Source organism: Prionailurus bengalensis, chromosome A3, assembly GCF_016509475.1.
Source record: "Prionailurus bengalensis isolate Pbe53 chromosome A3, Fcat_Pben_1.1_paternal_pri, whole genome shotgun sequence".
NCBI classification, from domain to species: Eukaryota; Metazoa; Chordata; class Mammalia; order Carnivora; family Felidae; genus Prionailurus; species Prionailurus bengalensis.
This window is the reverse complement of record NC_057354.1, coordinates 133,882,519-133,900,676: the sequence shown is the minus strand read 5'-3', so window position 1 is coordinate 133,900,676 and position 18,158 is coordinate 133,882,519. Positions and strand designations below refer to the sequence as shown.

Below are 18,158 nucleotides of genomic sequence, written 5' to 3'. Positions count from 1 at the left end.
GGGGAGGGGCTTAGTGTCGCGGGCGCCGGAGGGCCGGAAGTTGTGCTCTGGATGGATGGGCTTCTCCTACCTGTGGTTCCCCGAGGTTCTGCTTCCAATTTAGAAAGACTCCGTGACCTGATCCTCAGCCCCGCTTCGCCTTCAGACTTCCGAGATGTCTGCGATTCCTGCTGAGGAAAGTGACCAGCTGCTGATCCGACCCCTGTAAGGGACCAGCGCGAGAGGGAATGAAGCCACGGGCTGTGAGAGGCGAGGAGGGGTAACCGGATGTTTGGCCGCCTCAGTCGCCCGCCCGCACGCTCGCAGGCCTCGGGAGCCTGCCCTTGGTCCGCAGTGGCGGGCCAGGCCTCTCGGGCTGAAGGGGTTTGGAGAACTGTGGATCGGAACGGGCCTGCTAGGTTGAATGGGACTTTGCTTTTTCTTCAGTCTCAGGGGAGAGTGTGTGGGAGTTGGGGGCGGGAAAAGATGTCTCTTTGGGCCGCTGGGCGCTTTCCTAGACGCTAAAGAGTGGAAGCGGCAATGCAGATGACGGCAGGATGAGACGAGGACCTGGGTTAAGCTCTGGCAGGTGTGAAGAAGAGCCAGATCTGTTTCTTACGTTACCTCCAGGACTTGACATTTGCCAGGATGTGAAAGAGGAAATAAATGAGCTCTGAGTTTTGACCTTCTGACTTCAGACCCCAGCAGAATAAGGAAGGGAGAAAGAGGAGAAAGAGCAGAGATGTGAAGGACAAAAACTCAAACTTTAATTGTCCACGAGAGAAGGCTAGTCTTTGAGTGGAGCTGGCCTTCTGCCAGAGAAACACTTCACAGATCTAGAATGCTGCTTAGAACTTAGACAAAGTGGAGAACTTTGTCCTAGAGATGAGCGGTTTGCGTTCACAAATGCATGTTTAGGTAGAAGTTAGCATCGCATTAACTCCTGCACTTTTCAAAAGGTAGACAGTGTCTCTGCATCCATCCAGTAAGGATTAGTTGAGCACCTACCGGAGACATAACAGGTTCCCCACTGCTTAGTTCACGCCTGTCCTCTCTTCCTGTGTTCAGCGAACACTGAGCAAGTGTCAAGCATCACACTAGGCACTAAGACAGCGCTGAGTTAACTGAATTCACTCTTGGTACGAGTAGCAATGCAAAGTGAAAAGTTCTGGAGAGATCGTTTGGAACAATAGGAGACCATTACTTCGGGGTCAGACGTGGAATTCAGTCCCTACTCTCATTTGCTAGGACAGCAACCTCACTGAACCCATTTCTTCACGTTTAAATAATACAGCAACACATTGCAAGGTGTGAAGCTCATAGTAGGTGCTCAGTAAATGGTAACTCTTAGAAGAGTACCGATAGGCATTGCACTGAGTGCTGGGAGACTACGGAAAAGGGATTTCTAACAAGCTGACAAGCAAAACCTAGCTCCCGTATCCTGGCGGATGCAGTGCTGAGTCCTAAAGAATAAGTAGGAATTAAAGACCGGTAAAGTGTCGGGCAAGGATGTTCCAGGCAGAGGAAGTGGCCCATGTGAAAAAGAGTGGTCACAGTGTGTGGCTGGTTTCCTCATGGCTGTGGCTGAAAGATGAGCTGGTGAGGTGGGAGAAAGGCTGTCAGGGACCAGCTTATGAAGGACTCTGTATACATACTAAGGAGTTTGGGTGTTTGTCATGTCAGCTCTGGAGAGCCAATGAAGGCTTTAAGCACGGATGAGGTACAGTGGGAATTCGGCTTTAGGAAGATCGCTCCTAAGGATCTTCTCGCTTTAGGAAGATCTCTCCTAAGATCCCTCCTTTAGGAAGATCTGCTCCAGCAGTGTAGCAGATGAGTGAGTTCAGTGGAGGGAATCCAGGAGGAATGTAATGGAAATAATCCAAGTAAAAAGCAGGGAGGGCTTGGCAGGAATGAGATGAGCATTGAATGAATTGGAAAGTAGGTTTCAGAGAGTAAGGAGGTGACATCTTTACAGCTTTGTAGCCGATCAGATGTATTGGAAGGGGCAGTTGTGGAGAGGAGTGTTAGGAGGTCTTGGGTTCCTAAGCTGAGCAGCTGGTAAGGGGTCGTGTTAGTCACTTGAGTACAGGAGCTGGGGCAGTTCTGGAATAAAGGTGGGAGTTCTGCTGTGTTATAACAGCTTTATTGAGATACGATTTACATACCACACGGCTCATTAAAAGTGTACAATTCAGTGGTTTCTAGTATATTCAGAGTTGTAAGACCATCACCACTGTCTAATTCCAGAGCATTGTCATCATGCCGAATATAAGCCATTAGCTTATATTAGCAGTCACCCCCATGTCCTCCCAACTTCCCCAGCTCCTGGCCACCATTACTCTGCTGTCCTGCTCTACAGATTTGCCAGTTCTGGATATCTCACTTAAATGGGATCATATGATATGTAACCTTTTGTGACTGGCTTTGACTTCTTTCACTTAGCCTTATGTTTCCATGGTTTATGATTTGGAAGTTTTTAGTTATTCAGCAAGAATTTCTTGAGATTTACCACATTCCAGGTGCTACAGCTAAATAGTGTAAGAAAAACAATGTCTCTGCTCTTAGGGAGCCTTCATTTTAATAGAAACAAACCGTAAGTAAGTGGATATAGTAACCTCGTGTTAGTATAAATGTTGTGATGGGTAGAGTTGTGCAAAGGGCAAAGGAGAGGAGGTAGTCAAGAGGAGGCCTCAGAAGGTGACATTTGGATGGAGATCCAAAGGAGCCAATCGTGTCAACATCTGAGGGCAGAGCATTCTAGGGAAAAAGAGCAAGGACAAGGGACTTGAGGTGAAGGCGAGTTTGGCGTATTTGACCATGAGGTGCCTGTGGGATTTGCCAGTAGAAATACCTAACCGCCTACAAGTACAGACTTGGAACTCATCAGCATGTCACACGCGTGGGACCGAAGATCACGGAGCCTGAGAAGAGGGCCGAGGAGAGGCCCGCGCAGTGTCAACGTTTGAAGTGTGGGCAGAGGCCTGTGAGTGTAGGGAATCTCCAGAGGAAAACCAATGACACAGAGGAGAGCGTGACTCAGAAACACCAAGGGAGAAGAGCCCAAAATCCCAGGCCGGCTTGAACGGCGAGGAGCCGCCGAGAGGCCAGCGGCAGGGAGTGTGCGGGGCTCTCAGGAAGCGGCCGCGCAGAGGAGTGGCGTGGGAACTGAGGGGAATCAGAAGGGAGGCCTTTTAATGTTAGGGTGAGAACGCTGCAGCAGGTCTGGGTCGTGATGCAAAAGTAGGCGGGAGGGGAGGCGTCCAGGGCCTCCGGAGGACAGAGCGTGCAGAGCGGACATCCGTGGTGGCAAGGTCAGCCTTGGACAGAAAGAGCTCTGTTGTGTTGCTACAGGAGAAATGGAGGGGAAATATGTGGGTTAGTTGGGAGGTGAAGTTGAGGAAACTGGCAAACAAGCTGCATGTTTTTTTAACATTTCTTTATTTATTTTGGAGAGACAGAAAGAAACAGTGTAAGCGGGGGAGGGGGAGTCACAGAATCCGAAGCAGGCTCCAGCTGTCAGCCCAGAGCCCGATGCGCGGCTCGAACCCACGAACCATGAGACCATGACCTGAGCCGAAGGCTGAGGCCCCCAGGCGCCCCTAAGCTGTATGTTTTTTGATGCAGAGAAGGCCCCTGCCTCAAGTGAAGAAGAAAGAAGGTTGGGAAAGTTAGGAAAGAGGACAAAGTTTGAAATCGTCGCTGTGGAAACTCTTAAGAGAAAACTGAGCTGGGGACACCTAAGAAGTTGCCTAGAGGGCCAGTTAACGTAGGTGGCCAGGAACTCATGGCAGCACCACGGTTGTTTGATTTTTGTTCATCAGAGTCCCCCTGGATGGTAGGATCTCCATTTGGAGATGAAGCCGCCCCATGTCTGTCTCCCAGTGAGTGGACCGAGGTCCTTGAAGTCAGGGTCCGTGTAACAGGCATTTCCGTATGCGAGGCACGTAGAGTACAGTGCTTGACGTTCAGGGAGTGAATTCAGTGTTACCTAGAATGGGTGGGAAAAGGCATCAGAGAAGGTGAGGGACTGGAAAAAATGGGTGGGGCTTAGCTTCAAGTGCATCTTAGGATAATTGGAAATTAAGGCTGTTTTACTCATTTAGGGAGAAAGGAGAATAGCCTAATCACTTGGCATCCAACACCCTGAAATAACAAACTAGAGGGAAAAGGGACTGAGGTTCACAGCCAGGAATAAAATAAGTCTATTTAAATCTAAGCTATGTAGTAAATGCATGATTTTCCTAAAGAAAATGAAAGAATTTGGAAGTTCTTACGGGTTCACACTCAAGTGCTGATCCTAAAAGTATGACCAGATAATCTGCATAACCACTAGATTACATTTCCGTTAACATCATAATTTAGCCCTAACATTCTGAAGATTGGATTTAACCTTGGGCTTCACGTATCTGTACCGTCTCCTCTCAAGTTTTAGCAACTGCCAAATCCCTGAACTCCCAAGGGTTAAGTTCCATCTTTTCCCACACTGACACCGCTCTTCCCTATCTTTGTAAGTTTCTAGAACTCTTACCTGCCTCAGATAAGTGTTATCATCAAAATGGGGCACTATTTAAGTTGTAAAAAAAGTTTGGATTTATTGGGCTTGATTTTGGTTGTTTCTAATCATTTTTACTTCTCCCCTTGAATGTTTGCAGTGGAGCCGGGCAAGAAGTAGGAAGATCATGTATTATCCTGGAGTTCAAAGGAAGAAAAATAATGGTAATTATTTTGTAGAGAGGTTAATAGTACAGCTGTGTCTGCATTGGGGGTTAGGTCTTTCCTGGTACTGTAGCTGTCTGTTCAGCTCCCAGAAAAATGTCATAGTTTGTATATGTAGCCTGTGCTGCGTAACGTTAATGTGAATAACGTAGACTTCTGTTTAGTAATTTGACGAAACATTAAGTTAACTGAGAAGATGTATTCTAAAATTGTAAAATTGTCAACCAGGCCCCTCTTCTGCTCATGGAGGGTCGGGTCAAACCAACTGGCCCCACCCGCCGTGGAGGACAGCCAGGGAACTGAGTGCCGGAACAGGTGCAGAGCCCCAGCCACCCCCATGCTGCCCGGGATGATAGAGCCCTGGTTCAGCAGTGTAGATACCGAAGTTCGGGGGCCCCCGACCTTGGGCAAGGCAGTCTGCCCCTCTATGCCCATTTCCTTGTCTGAAAGATGGGAGATGATCTACAGAGTCCTCACTAGAAAGGCATTTCAGTGGCTCATCTTGTTCCTGTGGTTCCACTTCTCTTGCTTCTCCCAATCATTGAAGAACAGGCATATGCCAGATACTGTCATCTTTTTAGTCATTTATTGTATGAATGTAATGCCCCCAAAATGGGTAGGTAACTCATTAACGACTGACTTTTAAGAACTCATTCCCTAATACGTTAAAATACTTATGTTGCCCTGACCCGGTCGGTTTCCCATTTTTGATTAGCATCTTCTCACACTCGTCAGGTCTGGTAGTAGTGAATCTCTGAACTTAAAATGCCCCCCATGTTCTGATAACCAAGGTTTTTGAAAAAGAGTCCGTGCATTGTTAGTTTGCATTCACAAAACCAGCTGAAGGGAAGGTGTCTTAGATCTTGTTTCCTATGACTGAAATGTGGGCTGTGTTTTATGTTTGAGAAGTTAGAATTGTTAACGGCATCTGTGCCACGTTGACTAACAACCGATTCCAGATGTCAGTGTATACAGTCCGTCTTGATGGCGTGTGTGATGGATTTGTTATAAATACTGTGTATTAAATAAGTTTTAATAACGTGTAGGAAACTGATCCTTTTTTCTCTTTCAGTTGGACTGCGGGATCCACCCTGGCCTGGAAGGAATGGATGCGCTTCCTTATATCGATTTAATTGACCCCGCTGAGATTGATCTCCTGTTAATTAGTCAGTAGGTCCTTTTCTTTACTCATGACACGGTTTTTCAAGAACTTTCACTCTAAAGATCATTATCAGATTTTAAGACTACTAGGAGTCATATTGCAGTCGGGTAGGGCAACACTCCCTCTTGGCATCACGGGTTCGAGACACTTATGGGGCTCCTGGGTGGCTCATTGGGTTAAGCATCTGACTCTTGACCCGGGGTCAGGTCATGCTCTCACGGTTCACGAAATTAAGCCCCGCATCAGGCTCTGTGCTGACGGAATGAAGCCTGCTTGGGATTCTCTCTCTCTCCCTCTTTCTCTCTGCCCCTCCTCCATTCCTGCCCCCTTGTGTGCACATGTGCGCACGCTCTCTCTCTCTCTCTCACTCACTCACTCAGAATAAATAAATTTAACTTTAGAGACGCTTACTCTGAAAAACTTACTTTCCTGCTTGTAGAGTACGTGAGAAAGAGATAGCATACACTTTGGATCACTGTAAAACTTGAGACCAAGAAAGCCCTTTCACAGAATATCTCCTTGAGGTCACTGTCCTTGACACACTTTATAGGAGCTTCATTTGTAAATGTTTTGGCTTCATACCACTGAAGTGCTTATTATGATTCTGGCTGTCCAGAGGAGGTTTGGGTATGTTCCTCCTTCTGTAATTATCATTGGTAAATGTTTTGATGTTTAAAAAATACTTCCAGTGTCGTCTGTATGGTAGACCTGGATGCATTATTCCTTCCCTCTGCGTATAACCTAGCCTTGGTGTTCTGAAAGTATCCATATGCAGTTGTTACATAGAACTTTGCTGCACAGTCAGCAGCAGTTTGATTTCAGGTGGTATTTGATGGATAATACTTTAAGAATTGACAGAATCTGGGGCGCCTGGGTGGCTCAGTCGGTTAAGCGTCCGACTTCAGCTCAGGTCATGATCTCGCGGTTCGTGAGTTCAAGCCCTGCGTCGGGCTCTGTGCTGACGGCTCAGAGCCTGGGGCCTGTTTCTGATTCTGTGTCTCCCCCTCTCTCTCTGACCCTCCCCCGTTCATGCTCTGTCTCTCTCTGTCTCAAAAATAAATAAACGTTAAAAAAATTTTTAAATAAAAAAATAGAATTGACAGAATCTTCTTGTTTCTTTTTAAGTTTCCATCTGGATCACTGTGGAGCTTTGCCCTGGTTTCTACAGAAGACAAGTTTCAAAGGAAGGACATTTATGACTCATGCTACAAAAGCTATTTATAGATGGCTTCTCTCAGATTATGTCAAAGTTAGGTAAATACCTCTATTAGATTTATACAGGGATTTGATTCTACAGAATACATATAGTTCAAGATATGGACCTTTTTATGTTTTGAAGTGAGACACTCTTTTTATTCACAAGGATGTCATTCATTTGTCAGTATCAACTCCTCAGATACCCAGCATGTACCTAGCACCTTCCTGGCCATAAAGTCTTTATGAAGTTTTTACATCCTTTTGAATCTTTGTAATTTAAGTGAATTATAAGGTACGCTAGCAGTATTCTATAAACAGAAATTTTATGATTTTATTAAAGTTTAAGATCAGGTACATGATACAGTGACATATACTGAAATGTTATTTTAGATTATTTGATCAAAGCACATTACCGTCAGAAATGAAAAAGTTTCCCGAGGAAGGTTTTTCCAGTTTTAAGGGGATAATCAGACAAGCTACAAGTATTTTTGTGATACGTACAGCATACGTTTTTAGCCTTGGAAAGCTTACTGTTTAATTTGTATATTCCAGGAGTAGCTTGGATACAATTTATTACTCTTCACATATAAATACAAAAGAATGGAAGAGGTGCCCTTAGTAATAATTATTCTGCTTAACACTTGAATGATATTTACCATGTGCAGACACAGTCCGCACTCCTCAGCATGTTAACTCATTTAATCTTCATATCAACTTCATGATGCACGTTCTGTTAAGAATCCCATTGTCCAGGTGATGGACCGGAGGCACAGAGAGGCTAGGTGACGTGCCTGTGATGGTCATAGTAAGAGACAAAGCTACGATTTAGACCCAAGCAATCTGGCACTGGAGTCCGTGTCCTTAGCCACGACTCCCTTTTGCTTTTTTGGAAGTACACTAGTATAATTTTCAGGAGAAAACTTACACTACCCTTTTTAGAGAAATCTCACATCCTGATATGAGAATCTCTGTTCAATGTATATGAGCGAGTGTGTCACTGGGGAGTGTCGGGGCAGAAAAAGACGTGGAGAAATACCGTCATAGAGTACTTTGCCTTAATTTACTATGTACTTTGCTTAAAATCATGTTTTGTAGCTGTATACCCCAAACATTTTTATTATTATAATTGCAGAATTAAAAAATGTCCGAGAGATTCTAAATAGTGTAATCCATGAGGTGAAATAACTTTGTGGCTCCTTCATTCACAGACAGTCTCTGAGTTTCAAGAGTTTAAAAAAAAATCTGACTTTCAGTTTTTTCTCGTTGACATCTTTGACAATTTAGTAACATATCAGCAGACGACATGCTGTACACGGAGACAGATTTGGAAGAGAGCATGGACAAAATCGAAACCATCAACTTTCATGAAGTTAAAGAAGTTGCAGGAATCAAGTTTTGGTGTTACCATGCAGGCCACGTTCTAGGAGCTGCCATGTTCATGATTGAGATCGCGGGCGTGAAGGTACTTTTGCTCTGGCAACTTCCTCCCCAGAAGTAATGAGTGCAGAGCTTTGTGCCAGCAAGCGATACTGAAGAAAGTTCCGTAAGACTTGCAGAGTGCTACACACTGAAACATAGGATAAAATTAAATTGAGACTTCTTCCTTTTAAATATCACGGTTCATACCCCCACGGTACAACCTCCTCTATCGCGACTATAAAGAGTAAAATAAGCTCCTTAAAAGACTAACGTTCTTTCATAGTATTATAGGATCAGTTCCTTTCCAGCGTCCTTTAGGAGAATGATGAGGGCAGAACTTTCTTCCTGGCTGCACCTATTTAACAGCAAACTGTGATTTGGCATTCACGGGTAAGCCCCTGAAGGGGGTGCTGCATGAGTGACAGGTGTTAATCAGAACAGATCCTTGCCGCCATCCTTGAGGAAAAAAGACAAAGGGAGTCCATGAACTTGTCAAAGACTGGTGGATGGCCGCACCAGCACTTACTTCCGGTGCACGTTGGATCACTTGGGGAGCCTTATTAAAAACACTCACTGAATCAATTTGAGGGTGTGGCTTTGCCCTTTTTTTTTTTTCTTTTTAAGTTTTCTAGGTGATTCCTATGTGTAGGCAGAGCTGAGAATCGATGCTCCGGCGTAATATTGTCCTGAATAGTTAGCAGCTGCTCAGAGATGTGAAACGTTTACATATCGAGTTATACTAAGTATTGCTAAATCATTTATCCTTACTGTTTGCTCAGAGGCACAAAAAATAAGTAGAGAATAACACTAAGGCAGATCGATATTCCCATGTGAAACTTGGTGCTTACCCTCCTATGATTTTTATCCTCCATTTTAGATGGTTTTTCCGTATACCTCAGTAGATTTCTTTCCTCATCATGCCCTTTTCCTCTTGGGTGTTCAGAGCACCTTCTCAAGTTTATTAATACACAGGCTACCTGTGCTGGATGCGTCTGGGAGTGTATCATTCCCCCAAGTTAAGAGGGAATAATTGAAACACTGGATGGTTTATGACCGAACTAAGTTATACACTTTGAATTATTAATATCGCATCTAAGTTTCATCCCTTGTCGGCTGCTGTTTCTACTGAAATTCACCTTCAGATTTTATGAGCTAAATATATTTACTAGTAAAACAAAGCCTTCCAAATCCTGACTTTCTAGCTTTATTTTTTTTCACAGCTTTTGTACACAGGTGATTTCTCAAGACAAGAAGATAGACACTTAATGGCAGCTGAAATTCCGAATATTAAACCTGACATTCTCATTATTGTAAGTGTTAGTGTGGTGTATTTTATTATTTGCTTAAATGTTTATTTGTTTATTTTGAGAGAGAGAAGGCGAGAGAAAGTGTGGGTAGGGGAGGGGCAGAGAGAGAATCCCAAGTTGGAAGCTCAGAGCCGACATGGGCCTTGAACCCACAAACTGTAAGCTCATGACCTGAGCCAAAGTTGGATGCTTAACCAACGCCACCCAGGCATCCCAGTCCTGATGCCATTTTCTAAAAGTCTCTTACTGCTTGGCCAGATCTGAATTCTAACATTTTTATTTGCTCTTTTTTTCCAATTAGTATTATAACAGTATGTGTTCAAGTAAATGGCATGTTAATGGAGAAACGAGTCACTTTGCTTCTGCATTTTATTGATGTTTCACTTTTGTATTCTTTGAGAATCGTCAATCTTGGTCTCCTACTTCTAATGTGTTATTTAGGAATCTACGTATGGGACGCACATCCATGAGAAGCGTGAAGAGAGAGAAGCAAGATTCTGTAACACCGTTCATGACATTGTAAACAGAGGGGGCAGAGGCCTCATTCCCGTCTTTGCTCTTGGAAGGGCTCAGGAGCTGCTCTTGATCTTAGGTATGCTTTTCCTTTTTATTTGGGGGATTTTCGTAATCTTGGAGTGTGGCTCTATCAAGATAATTGCCTGGCCTTGGCTAGATCATTCTGTCTTTCCAGGCTTGAGTTTCTGCATCTAAAAGCAGATGTGGAGCTATAAAAGCCCCGAGAAACAGTGGCCCTTGGGCGCTGCTACTGGGAATATAAATATTGCCCCCTTCTGGTTGCCATCAGCCTCAGAATTCTCTGCAGTGAGCTCAGAAGTCCGAAAAATCTGCTACCCTTTGATCCAGCAGTACCACATGTGGGAAATAAATGATGTAAAGACAATTTTATGAATAAGAGTAATCATTGCTTCAGTATTTTTAAAAAAAATCATGTCAGTAAATATCACCTTGTAGGAAAAAATCATGTCACAGATGAGTAATTATATGTTGGCACATAAAATGCATATGGACATATATAAAATATATATAATTGGACCAGCGGGCCTGGGCGGCTTTCGGTTAAACGTCTGACCCTTGATCTCAGCTCAGGTCTTGATCTCAGGATCGTGAGTTCAAGCCCCACAGACCCTACCTAAAAAAAAAAAGAAAGAAAAAGGAAAAAATTAATTGGAATCAGAAGGTTAGAGTTCAGAACAGTATGTTCTCTGATCCTATTTAAAAATATACAAATAGGGCTGCCTGGCGGGCTCAGTTGGTGGAGCATGAGACTTTTGATCTCGAGATTCTAAGTTCAATCCCCACTTTGGATGTATAGGTTACTTAAGACTAAAATCTTAAAAAACAATACACCAGTGACTGGAAAGATGTTAAGCCTGCGTAATGAGAAAGTGGATGATTTCTTTTTTTATTTTCTGCTTTTCTCTACTTTGCAAATACTTCAATGAGCATGTATAAATTTTTGGGTACCACTCTTCGCATGTATTTATATTTAACGATTCTAACTCAGACATTCTGTGGTGCTATTTGGGGAAAGCACTCTTCTTAAAAACTGAGCGCCTTGGGGCGCCTGGGTGGCGCAGTTGGTTAAGCGTCCGACTTCAGCCAGGTCACGATCTCGCGGTCCGTGAGTTCGAGCCCCGCGTCAGGCTCTGGGCTGACGGCTCAGAGCCTGGAGCCTGTTTCCGATTCTGTGTCTCCCTCTCTCTCTGCCCCTCCCCCGTTCATGCTCTGTCTCTCTCTGTCCCAAAAATAAATAAACGTTGAAAAAAAAATTTTATAAAAAAAAAAAAAAAAAAAGACTGAGCGCCTTGTGTGTAAAGAGCTTCAGTGCAAAGAACTAGAAATGGTCACATCAAGCTGTTGCTCTCAGCTCTCCCATCTCTAGGATGATGCAGATAAGTCTGTCCCTGTTACACTGACAAGGAAAACAAGGAAAAACGGAGTAAATGACCTCAGCTCGAAAGCTGATCTGTGAGAGAGATCAGACATAGTAGGACTGCATTTTCTGCGCCCTAAGCCAATCCAATGTTCTTTTGCTCCTTTTTTCTTAATTTTTTTTTAACGCTTATTTATTATTGAGAGAGCGAGAGAGAGCATGAGCAGGGGAGGGGCAGAGAGAGGAGGAGACACAGAATCCGAAGGAGGCTCCAGACGCTGAGCCCGATGTAGGACTCAAAAAACCCCGCGAGATTATGACCTGAGCCGAAGTCGGACACTTAAGCAACTGAGCCACCCAGGCGCCCCTGTTGCTTCTTTTTTCTTTTTTCTAACTGCAAGTCAAATTTGCCCTCAGAAGTCTCGAACTAAAACGTCTCCGTAACAAAGTAATTTGAAGAACAGAAGAAATTGGGAAGCTGAAGCCATGGCTGTTACCGTCCAATTGGGTCACCAGATTCAGCACATAAAAATATAGGACACCCAGTTAAATTTTAACGTCAGAAAAATAATGAAGAATATTTTAGCACAAGTGTCTCGAAGATTTAGTAACCTATTTTTATACCAAAAATCTTGTGTTTTTTACCTGAAATTCAAGTTTAATTTGGCATTTGATAATTTTACCTGGCAAGTCTGCCATCAGAGCATATATTGCGATTCCTCCTCTATGCAATTGGTTGTTCCTTTTCCCCTAAATTCTCCCTTGTGATGTAGTATTAACAGAAAGAGGGCAGCCATTTGAATGAGTGGTTTCAAATCTCATCTGTGTTCTAGCCGTGTGACCTTGGGCAAGTTACTCAACTTTTCTTTGATATTTAAAATGTTGTGGCGCCTGGGTGGCGCAGTCGGTTAAGCGTCCGACTTCAGCCAGGTCACGATCTCGCAGTCCGTGAGTTCGAGCCCCATGTCGGGCTCTGGGCTGATGGCTCAGAGCCTGGAGCCTGTTTCCGATTCTGTGTCTCTCTCTCTCTCTGCCCCTCCCCCCGTTCATGCTCTGTCTCTCCTTGTCCCAAAAATAAATAAACGTTGAAAAAAAAAAAATTAAAAATAAATAAATAAATAAATAAATAAATAAATAAATAAAATGTATCCACAAAAATACACACACACACAAATAGGAGATGTGATGTGATCTTGGGATGCAGTAGGCAATGCAAGGTATTTGAGAAATAAAAGAGTATGTGAAAACTTAGGCAGCATTAAAATTTTTAATTTCACCAGTAAAAACATGAGCAGAATAAAGCAAAGGGCAAAGCAGGAAATATATTTGTAACCTACATGACAGAAGTCCCTGTCCTTATATAGAGTTTTTACTTACAAATCAAGTAGGAAAATACCATTCCCACACTCTTCAACCTTATTTCAGCCTCAGTTTCCTAATTTATAAGATGGAGATGAATTGTTTTAAAAATTAGAAATAATAAATGTAAATAGCATACTAGGCATTTAATGCATTTTCTAAATGCAGGTACACCTAGGAGAACAAATGATACCTTTTGACCATTACTACTCTTATAATATTTTGGGATTTAATGAGAGTTTTCTCGTAAAATGAGTCTTCCATTAAAGATACATTGTGTATGTTAAAGGCACCTGGGTGGCTCAGCGGTTGAGCGTCTGACTTTGGCTCAGGTCATGATCTCGCAGTTCATGGGTTCAAGCCCCATGTTGGGCTCTGTGCTGACAGCTCAGAGCCTGGAGCCTGCTTCGGATTCTGTGTCTCCCTCTCTCTCTGCCCCTCCCCTGCTCATGCTCTGTCTCTGTCTCTCTCTCTCTTTCAGAAATAACCATTAAAAAAAAAAAAAAAAAGAAACACAATTTGTAAGCATATATTGCCAACAGGTTTTGTTTATTTTTTTTAATGATTTGATGGTTTCTTTATTTTTTTTAAATTTTTTTAATGTTTATGTATTTTTGAGAGAGAGAGAAAAACAGAGTGTGAGCGCGGGAGGGGCAGAGGGAGAGACACAGAGTCTGAAGCAGGCTCCAGGCTCTGAGCTGTCAGCACAGGGGCCCACGTGGGGCTCGTGGGACTTGAACTCATGAGCCATAAGATCCTGACCTGAACTGAAGTCACATTTTTTTTGAAGTCAGATTCTTAACCGACTGAGCCACCCAGATACCCCAACAGGTTTTGTTTATTATGAGAAACTGTTTAGCAGCTTTTCAAAAAAATATAGTCGTACAGTAATATTGTTTGTATGTGTTCAGAAACTATTTTAACTCTTTCGACAGTCCTGTTTTTTAACTGGCAAAGTTTAACTACAGAAAGTCTAATTTTGATAAGTCTTTGAAATATTGAGAATACATTTTTATTTAAAATTGTCACAGGATTTAGTCTCTCTAAGGTAATAAGTTATGGTCTGTTACTCAGCGTAAACTTCTACTGAGTCATTTTTAAAAGCTTCCATGTCAGGGCACCCGGATGGCTCAGTCCGTTAAGCGCTGACTTTGGTTTCAGCTCAGATCGTGGTCTCACTGTTAGTGTGAGTCCTGTGTCATGCTCCCCGTGGAGCCCAGAGCCTGCTTGGGATTCTCAGTCTCTCCCTGTCTATCTGCCCCTCCCCACCTTGTGCTTGCTCTCTCTCTGTCTCTCAAAATAAGTTAATTAATTAATTAATTAAAAAATAAAAGCTTCCATGGCTTGGGACTATGATCACAATCTTCTTTTTAGGTCTTGCACTAGTATTCAGAAATAAGTTTTGATGTTGTAAGTTTAAGTTAGTAAGGACCAGGCTAATTTTTTTTGAACTCTTTAAAACATAGTTATGTGCCACAAAATGAAAAGGCAACCTACTAAATGGGAGAAAATGTTTACAAATCATGCATCTGATAAAGGGTTAATATCCAAAATATATGAAGAACTTACACAACTTAAAAAACGTGATTAAAAACGGGCAGAAGCCTGGAAGAAACATTTTTACAAAGAAGACATATAGATGCCCAACAGGCACATGAAAAGATACTCAGCATCACTAATCATCTAGGGAAATGCAAATCAGAACTACAGTGAGATACCGTCTCATACCTGCCAGATTGGCTATTATCAAAAAGACAAACAAAGAAACAAAAAGATAAATGTTGGTCAGGATATAGAGAGAAGGAAATCGTCACACATTGTTGGTGGGAATGTGAATTGGTGCAGCCACTGAAAAACAGCGTGGAGTTTCCTCAAAAAATTAAAAAAAGAACTACCATACCATCTAGCAGTTCCACTTCTGGTTTTTGTTTTTTTTTTTTTAAGTTTATGTATTTATTTTAAGAGACAGAGTGTGGGAGGGGCAGAGAGCGAGGGGGAGAGAGAGAGAATCCCAAGCAAGCTCTGCACTGTCAGCACAGAGCCTGATGCAGGGCTCGAACTCATGAACCAGGAGATCGTGACCTGAGCCGAGGTCAAGAGTCGGACACTGAACCGACTGAGCCACCAGGCACCCCTTCTACTTCTGGGTTTTTATCCGAAGAAAAGGAAAACACCAATTTAAAGACATATATGCACCCCTGTGCGTTGCAGCATTATTCACAGTAGCTAAGACATGGAAATGCCCCACGTGTTCATTGATGAATGAGTGGACAGAGAAGATGTGGCACGCATATACAGTGGAGAATGTGACTCCACGTTAGAAAAGAACAAAGTCTTGCCATGGGCAACAACATGGATGGAACTGGAGGGTATTGCATAGTGAAATAAGTCAGAGGAAGACAAATCCCGTATGACTTCACTTACGTGTACAGTCTAAAAAATAAAATGGGTGCCTAGGTGGTTCAGTCCATTAAGTGTCTGACTCTTAATTTCAGCTCAGGTCACTATCTCAACAGTTAGTGAGATTGAGCCCTTCATTGGGCTCTGCACTGACAGCGAGGAACCTGCTTGGGATTCTCTCTCTCCCTCTCTCTCTGCCCCTCCTCTGCTTGAGCGCTCTCTCAAAATAAATGTGTTTTTTTAATCTTTAAAAAATAACAAAACCAAACAAACAGACTCATAGATACAGGAAACTGTTGGTTGCTGGAGGTGGGAGGGCTTAGGAGTCCAGCAAAATAGGTGAAGGGGATTAAGAGGTACAAACTCCCAGTTACAAGTAAGTTATGGAAATGTAACATACAGCATAGGAAATGTGGTTAGTGATACTGTAATAATTTTGGCGACAGATGCTAGGTAGGGGATCATCTTGTAATGTATAAAAATATTGAATCACTGTGTTGTACACCTGAAACTAATGGGATATGTCAATTATACCTTATACTTCAATTTGAAAAAAAAAAAAAAGAAAGAAAGAAATGTTAGCCTAGCCGGGGCTGGGCACTTAGGAAACCTTCAGAGCCTGACAGTCCCTTCCCTTGCTCTATTGTAGCTTCTGTACCTTGCATCAGAGCTAAAGCACAAGGGGGGCCAACATGTGTTGAATGAAGGGGTGTGCTTTCCAACCAGAGGCTGCATCCCAGGGCTTCCGGCCATCTGTTAGTATCAAATCCTAGCTGCCTGCATTCCAGTGCGTGATCTTGCGTCTTGGGCAAGTGGTTTGGTATTTCTGAGCTTCCGTTCCTTCTGTAAAATGTGGACTGTGCCCTCTGTGTGGTTGCAGACACCCTACGTGAGCCCTCTTCAGCACCCAGCATAGAATCTGTGCTCAGGAAATAGCAGCTGCTGCTAGTGCAGCTAACTGTCCCCGCCACAGGACTGCAGGGTCGCTAAGGGTCACCAAGGGGCAGAAGTCGGAGTCTTGATTACAAGCAGCCTACAGCAGGCTGACTGACTAAAGCAGGAGGGAATGTACTGGAAGGTATTGGTGTCCCAGACTGTCCAGGAAAAATGGGAAGCAAGCCTGGAACAGGGCCCTTCCTGAGGGCAGGAGGCAAGATCCATTAGGAATGCGTCCCGGGAAGGAGTGCCGCTACTTGTTACCTGGGTGTCCGCAGGCAGGGCCAAGCCTTGTGAGAGGCCCACCAGGTGCAGAGCCATGAGGACGAGGCCAACTGCGGGAGGGACCAGGAGGGACCAGAAGGGACCAGAAGGGACCCTGAGAGAGGAAGTGGCCTGAAGGACAACAAGCAAGGTCCGAGCCCAGCACCCCCACCCCTGGCTTTCCATCCCTGTGCATAGCAATGTCTTAAATGTGGCTTACCCTTAAGCAGGGTAATAATTACTGCAGACATAGCCGACATGTTGAACAAATTGTTGTGTGCTCGTAATTACAGATTGCATTTCTAACACTCCAGGGGGTTCCAAACCTTGATATCTTTGCTGTTAACACATAAATTAGTGATTTGTGGAAATTGCAAGAGAAGGATATATAGAGTTTTTTTTATTTCTATAAATATAGATATAAATCTATAGATACAGATTTATATACATATTTAAATGTATATGTCAAATAAATTTATCAAATAAATATATATCAAATAAATTTGATTTATTTCTTGGATGTCTGAATTTCTTTAAATTAATTACATGTATCACGTATTATTTGAACTATTTATCCCGCATAACAAAATGAAATTTGTTTCTGATGAAATCTCTCTAGACGAGTACTGGCAGAATCACCCAGAACTCCATGATATTCCCATATACTACGCGTCGTCTTTGGCCAAGAAGTGCATGGCAGTGTACCAGACGTACGTAAATGCCATGAACGACAAAATCCGCAAACAGATCAACATCAACAATCCCTTTGTGTTCAAGCACATCAGTAACCTCAAGGTGAGTGCTGAGGAAGAGGAAGGACCGGTAAACACAGAGAAGTCGATAGCACATTGATTCCGGGGCCGAGTCCTTTTGGCTGAGGTCTCGCCTTTTCTGTAGCAGGCACCATTTTCCTGCAGGAAAACAAAAATTTAGCAACTGGCATTCTCCTCTGCTTAAATCTTGCCAGTCGTTCCAAGTCTCCGTTGGTTCTCGGTATTTACTATTGCCGAATAAGTTAGTCTCCCTGCCACAGAAACAGAAAGTCTTGATGAGAAAAATATCTTATGTTACGTCTTAACGTTTTTCTGTCCTTCCTCAAACCTAATCGTCTTTTTGATTTGCACTGCAAATTCCATGTATGAACATTTTCATATGTTTACTTTTCTAGAGCATTCAATAAAAGCTGATTTTCTTTAGTTAAAAAAATGTTGTTTTAAAAATATACTGTTTTATTGGGGCGCCTGGGTGACTCGGTTGGTTAAGTGTCCAACTTCGGCTCAGGTCATGATCTCATGATTTGTGAGTTCGAGCCCCACGTCAGGCTCTGTGCTGACAGCTTGGAGCCTGGAACCTGCTTCGGTTCTGTGTCTCCTTCTCTCTCTGCCCCTCCCCAACTTGTGCTCTGTCTCTCTCTGTCTCTCAAAAAATAAATAAATGTAAAAAAAAAATTTTTTTTAATATATATGTTGTTTTATTAAAGTTAATGCTATACTCTTAATAAAATAATGCCCCAAATAATTCAAGT

At 43.1% G+C, this 18,158-nt stretch overlaps 1 protein-coding gene across 4 annotated transcripts in view; it reads left to right on the top strand.

Annotated features, from left to right (window-relative positions):
- The first annotated feature begins 17 nt into the window (after window positions 1-17).
- Window positions 18-18,158, top strand: part of CPSF3 (cleavage and polyadenylation specific factor 3) — a 39,867-nt gene continuing 21,726 nt past the window's right edge. Inside the window, exons 1-8 of one of the 4 annotated variants that reach the window (XM_043604567.1) lie at window positions 18-204; window positions 4,632-4,695; window positions 5,768-5,865; window positions 6,983-7,111; window positions 8,339-8,516; window positions 9,694-9,783; window positions 10,222-10,372; window positions 17,253-17,428. In XM_043604567.1, the coding sequence (XP_043460502.1) occupies window positions 155-204; window positions 4,632-4,695; window positions 5,768-5,865; window positions 6,983-7,111; window positions 8,339-8,516; window positions 9,694-9,783; window positions 10,222-10,372; window positions 17,253-17,428 (936 nt within the window). In that variant the 5' untranslated portion in view covers window positions 18-154. Of the gene's footprint in view, window positions 205-3,527; window positions 4,487-4,631; window positions 4,696-5,767; window positions 5,866-6,982; window positions 7,112-8,338; window positions 8,517-9,693; window positions 9,784-10,221; window positions 10,373-17,252; window positions 17,429-18,158 lie in introns of those variants that run through there. The other 3 variants (XR_006301126.1, XM_043604568.1, XM_043604570.1) reach the window with 3 other exon arrangements.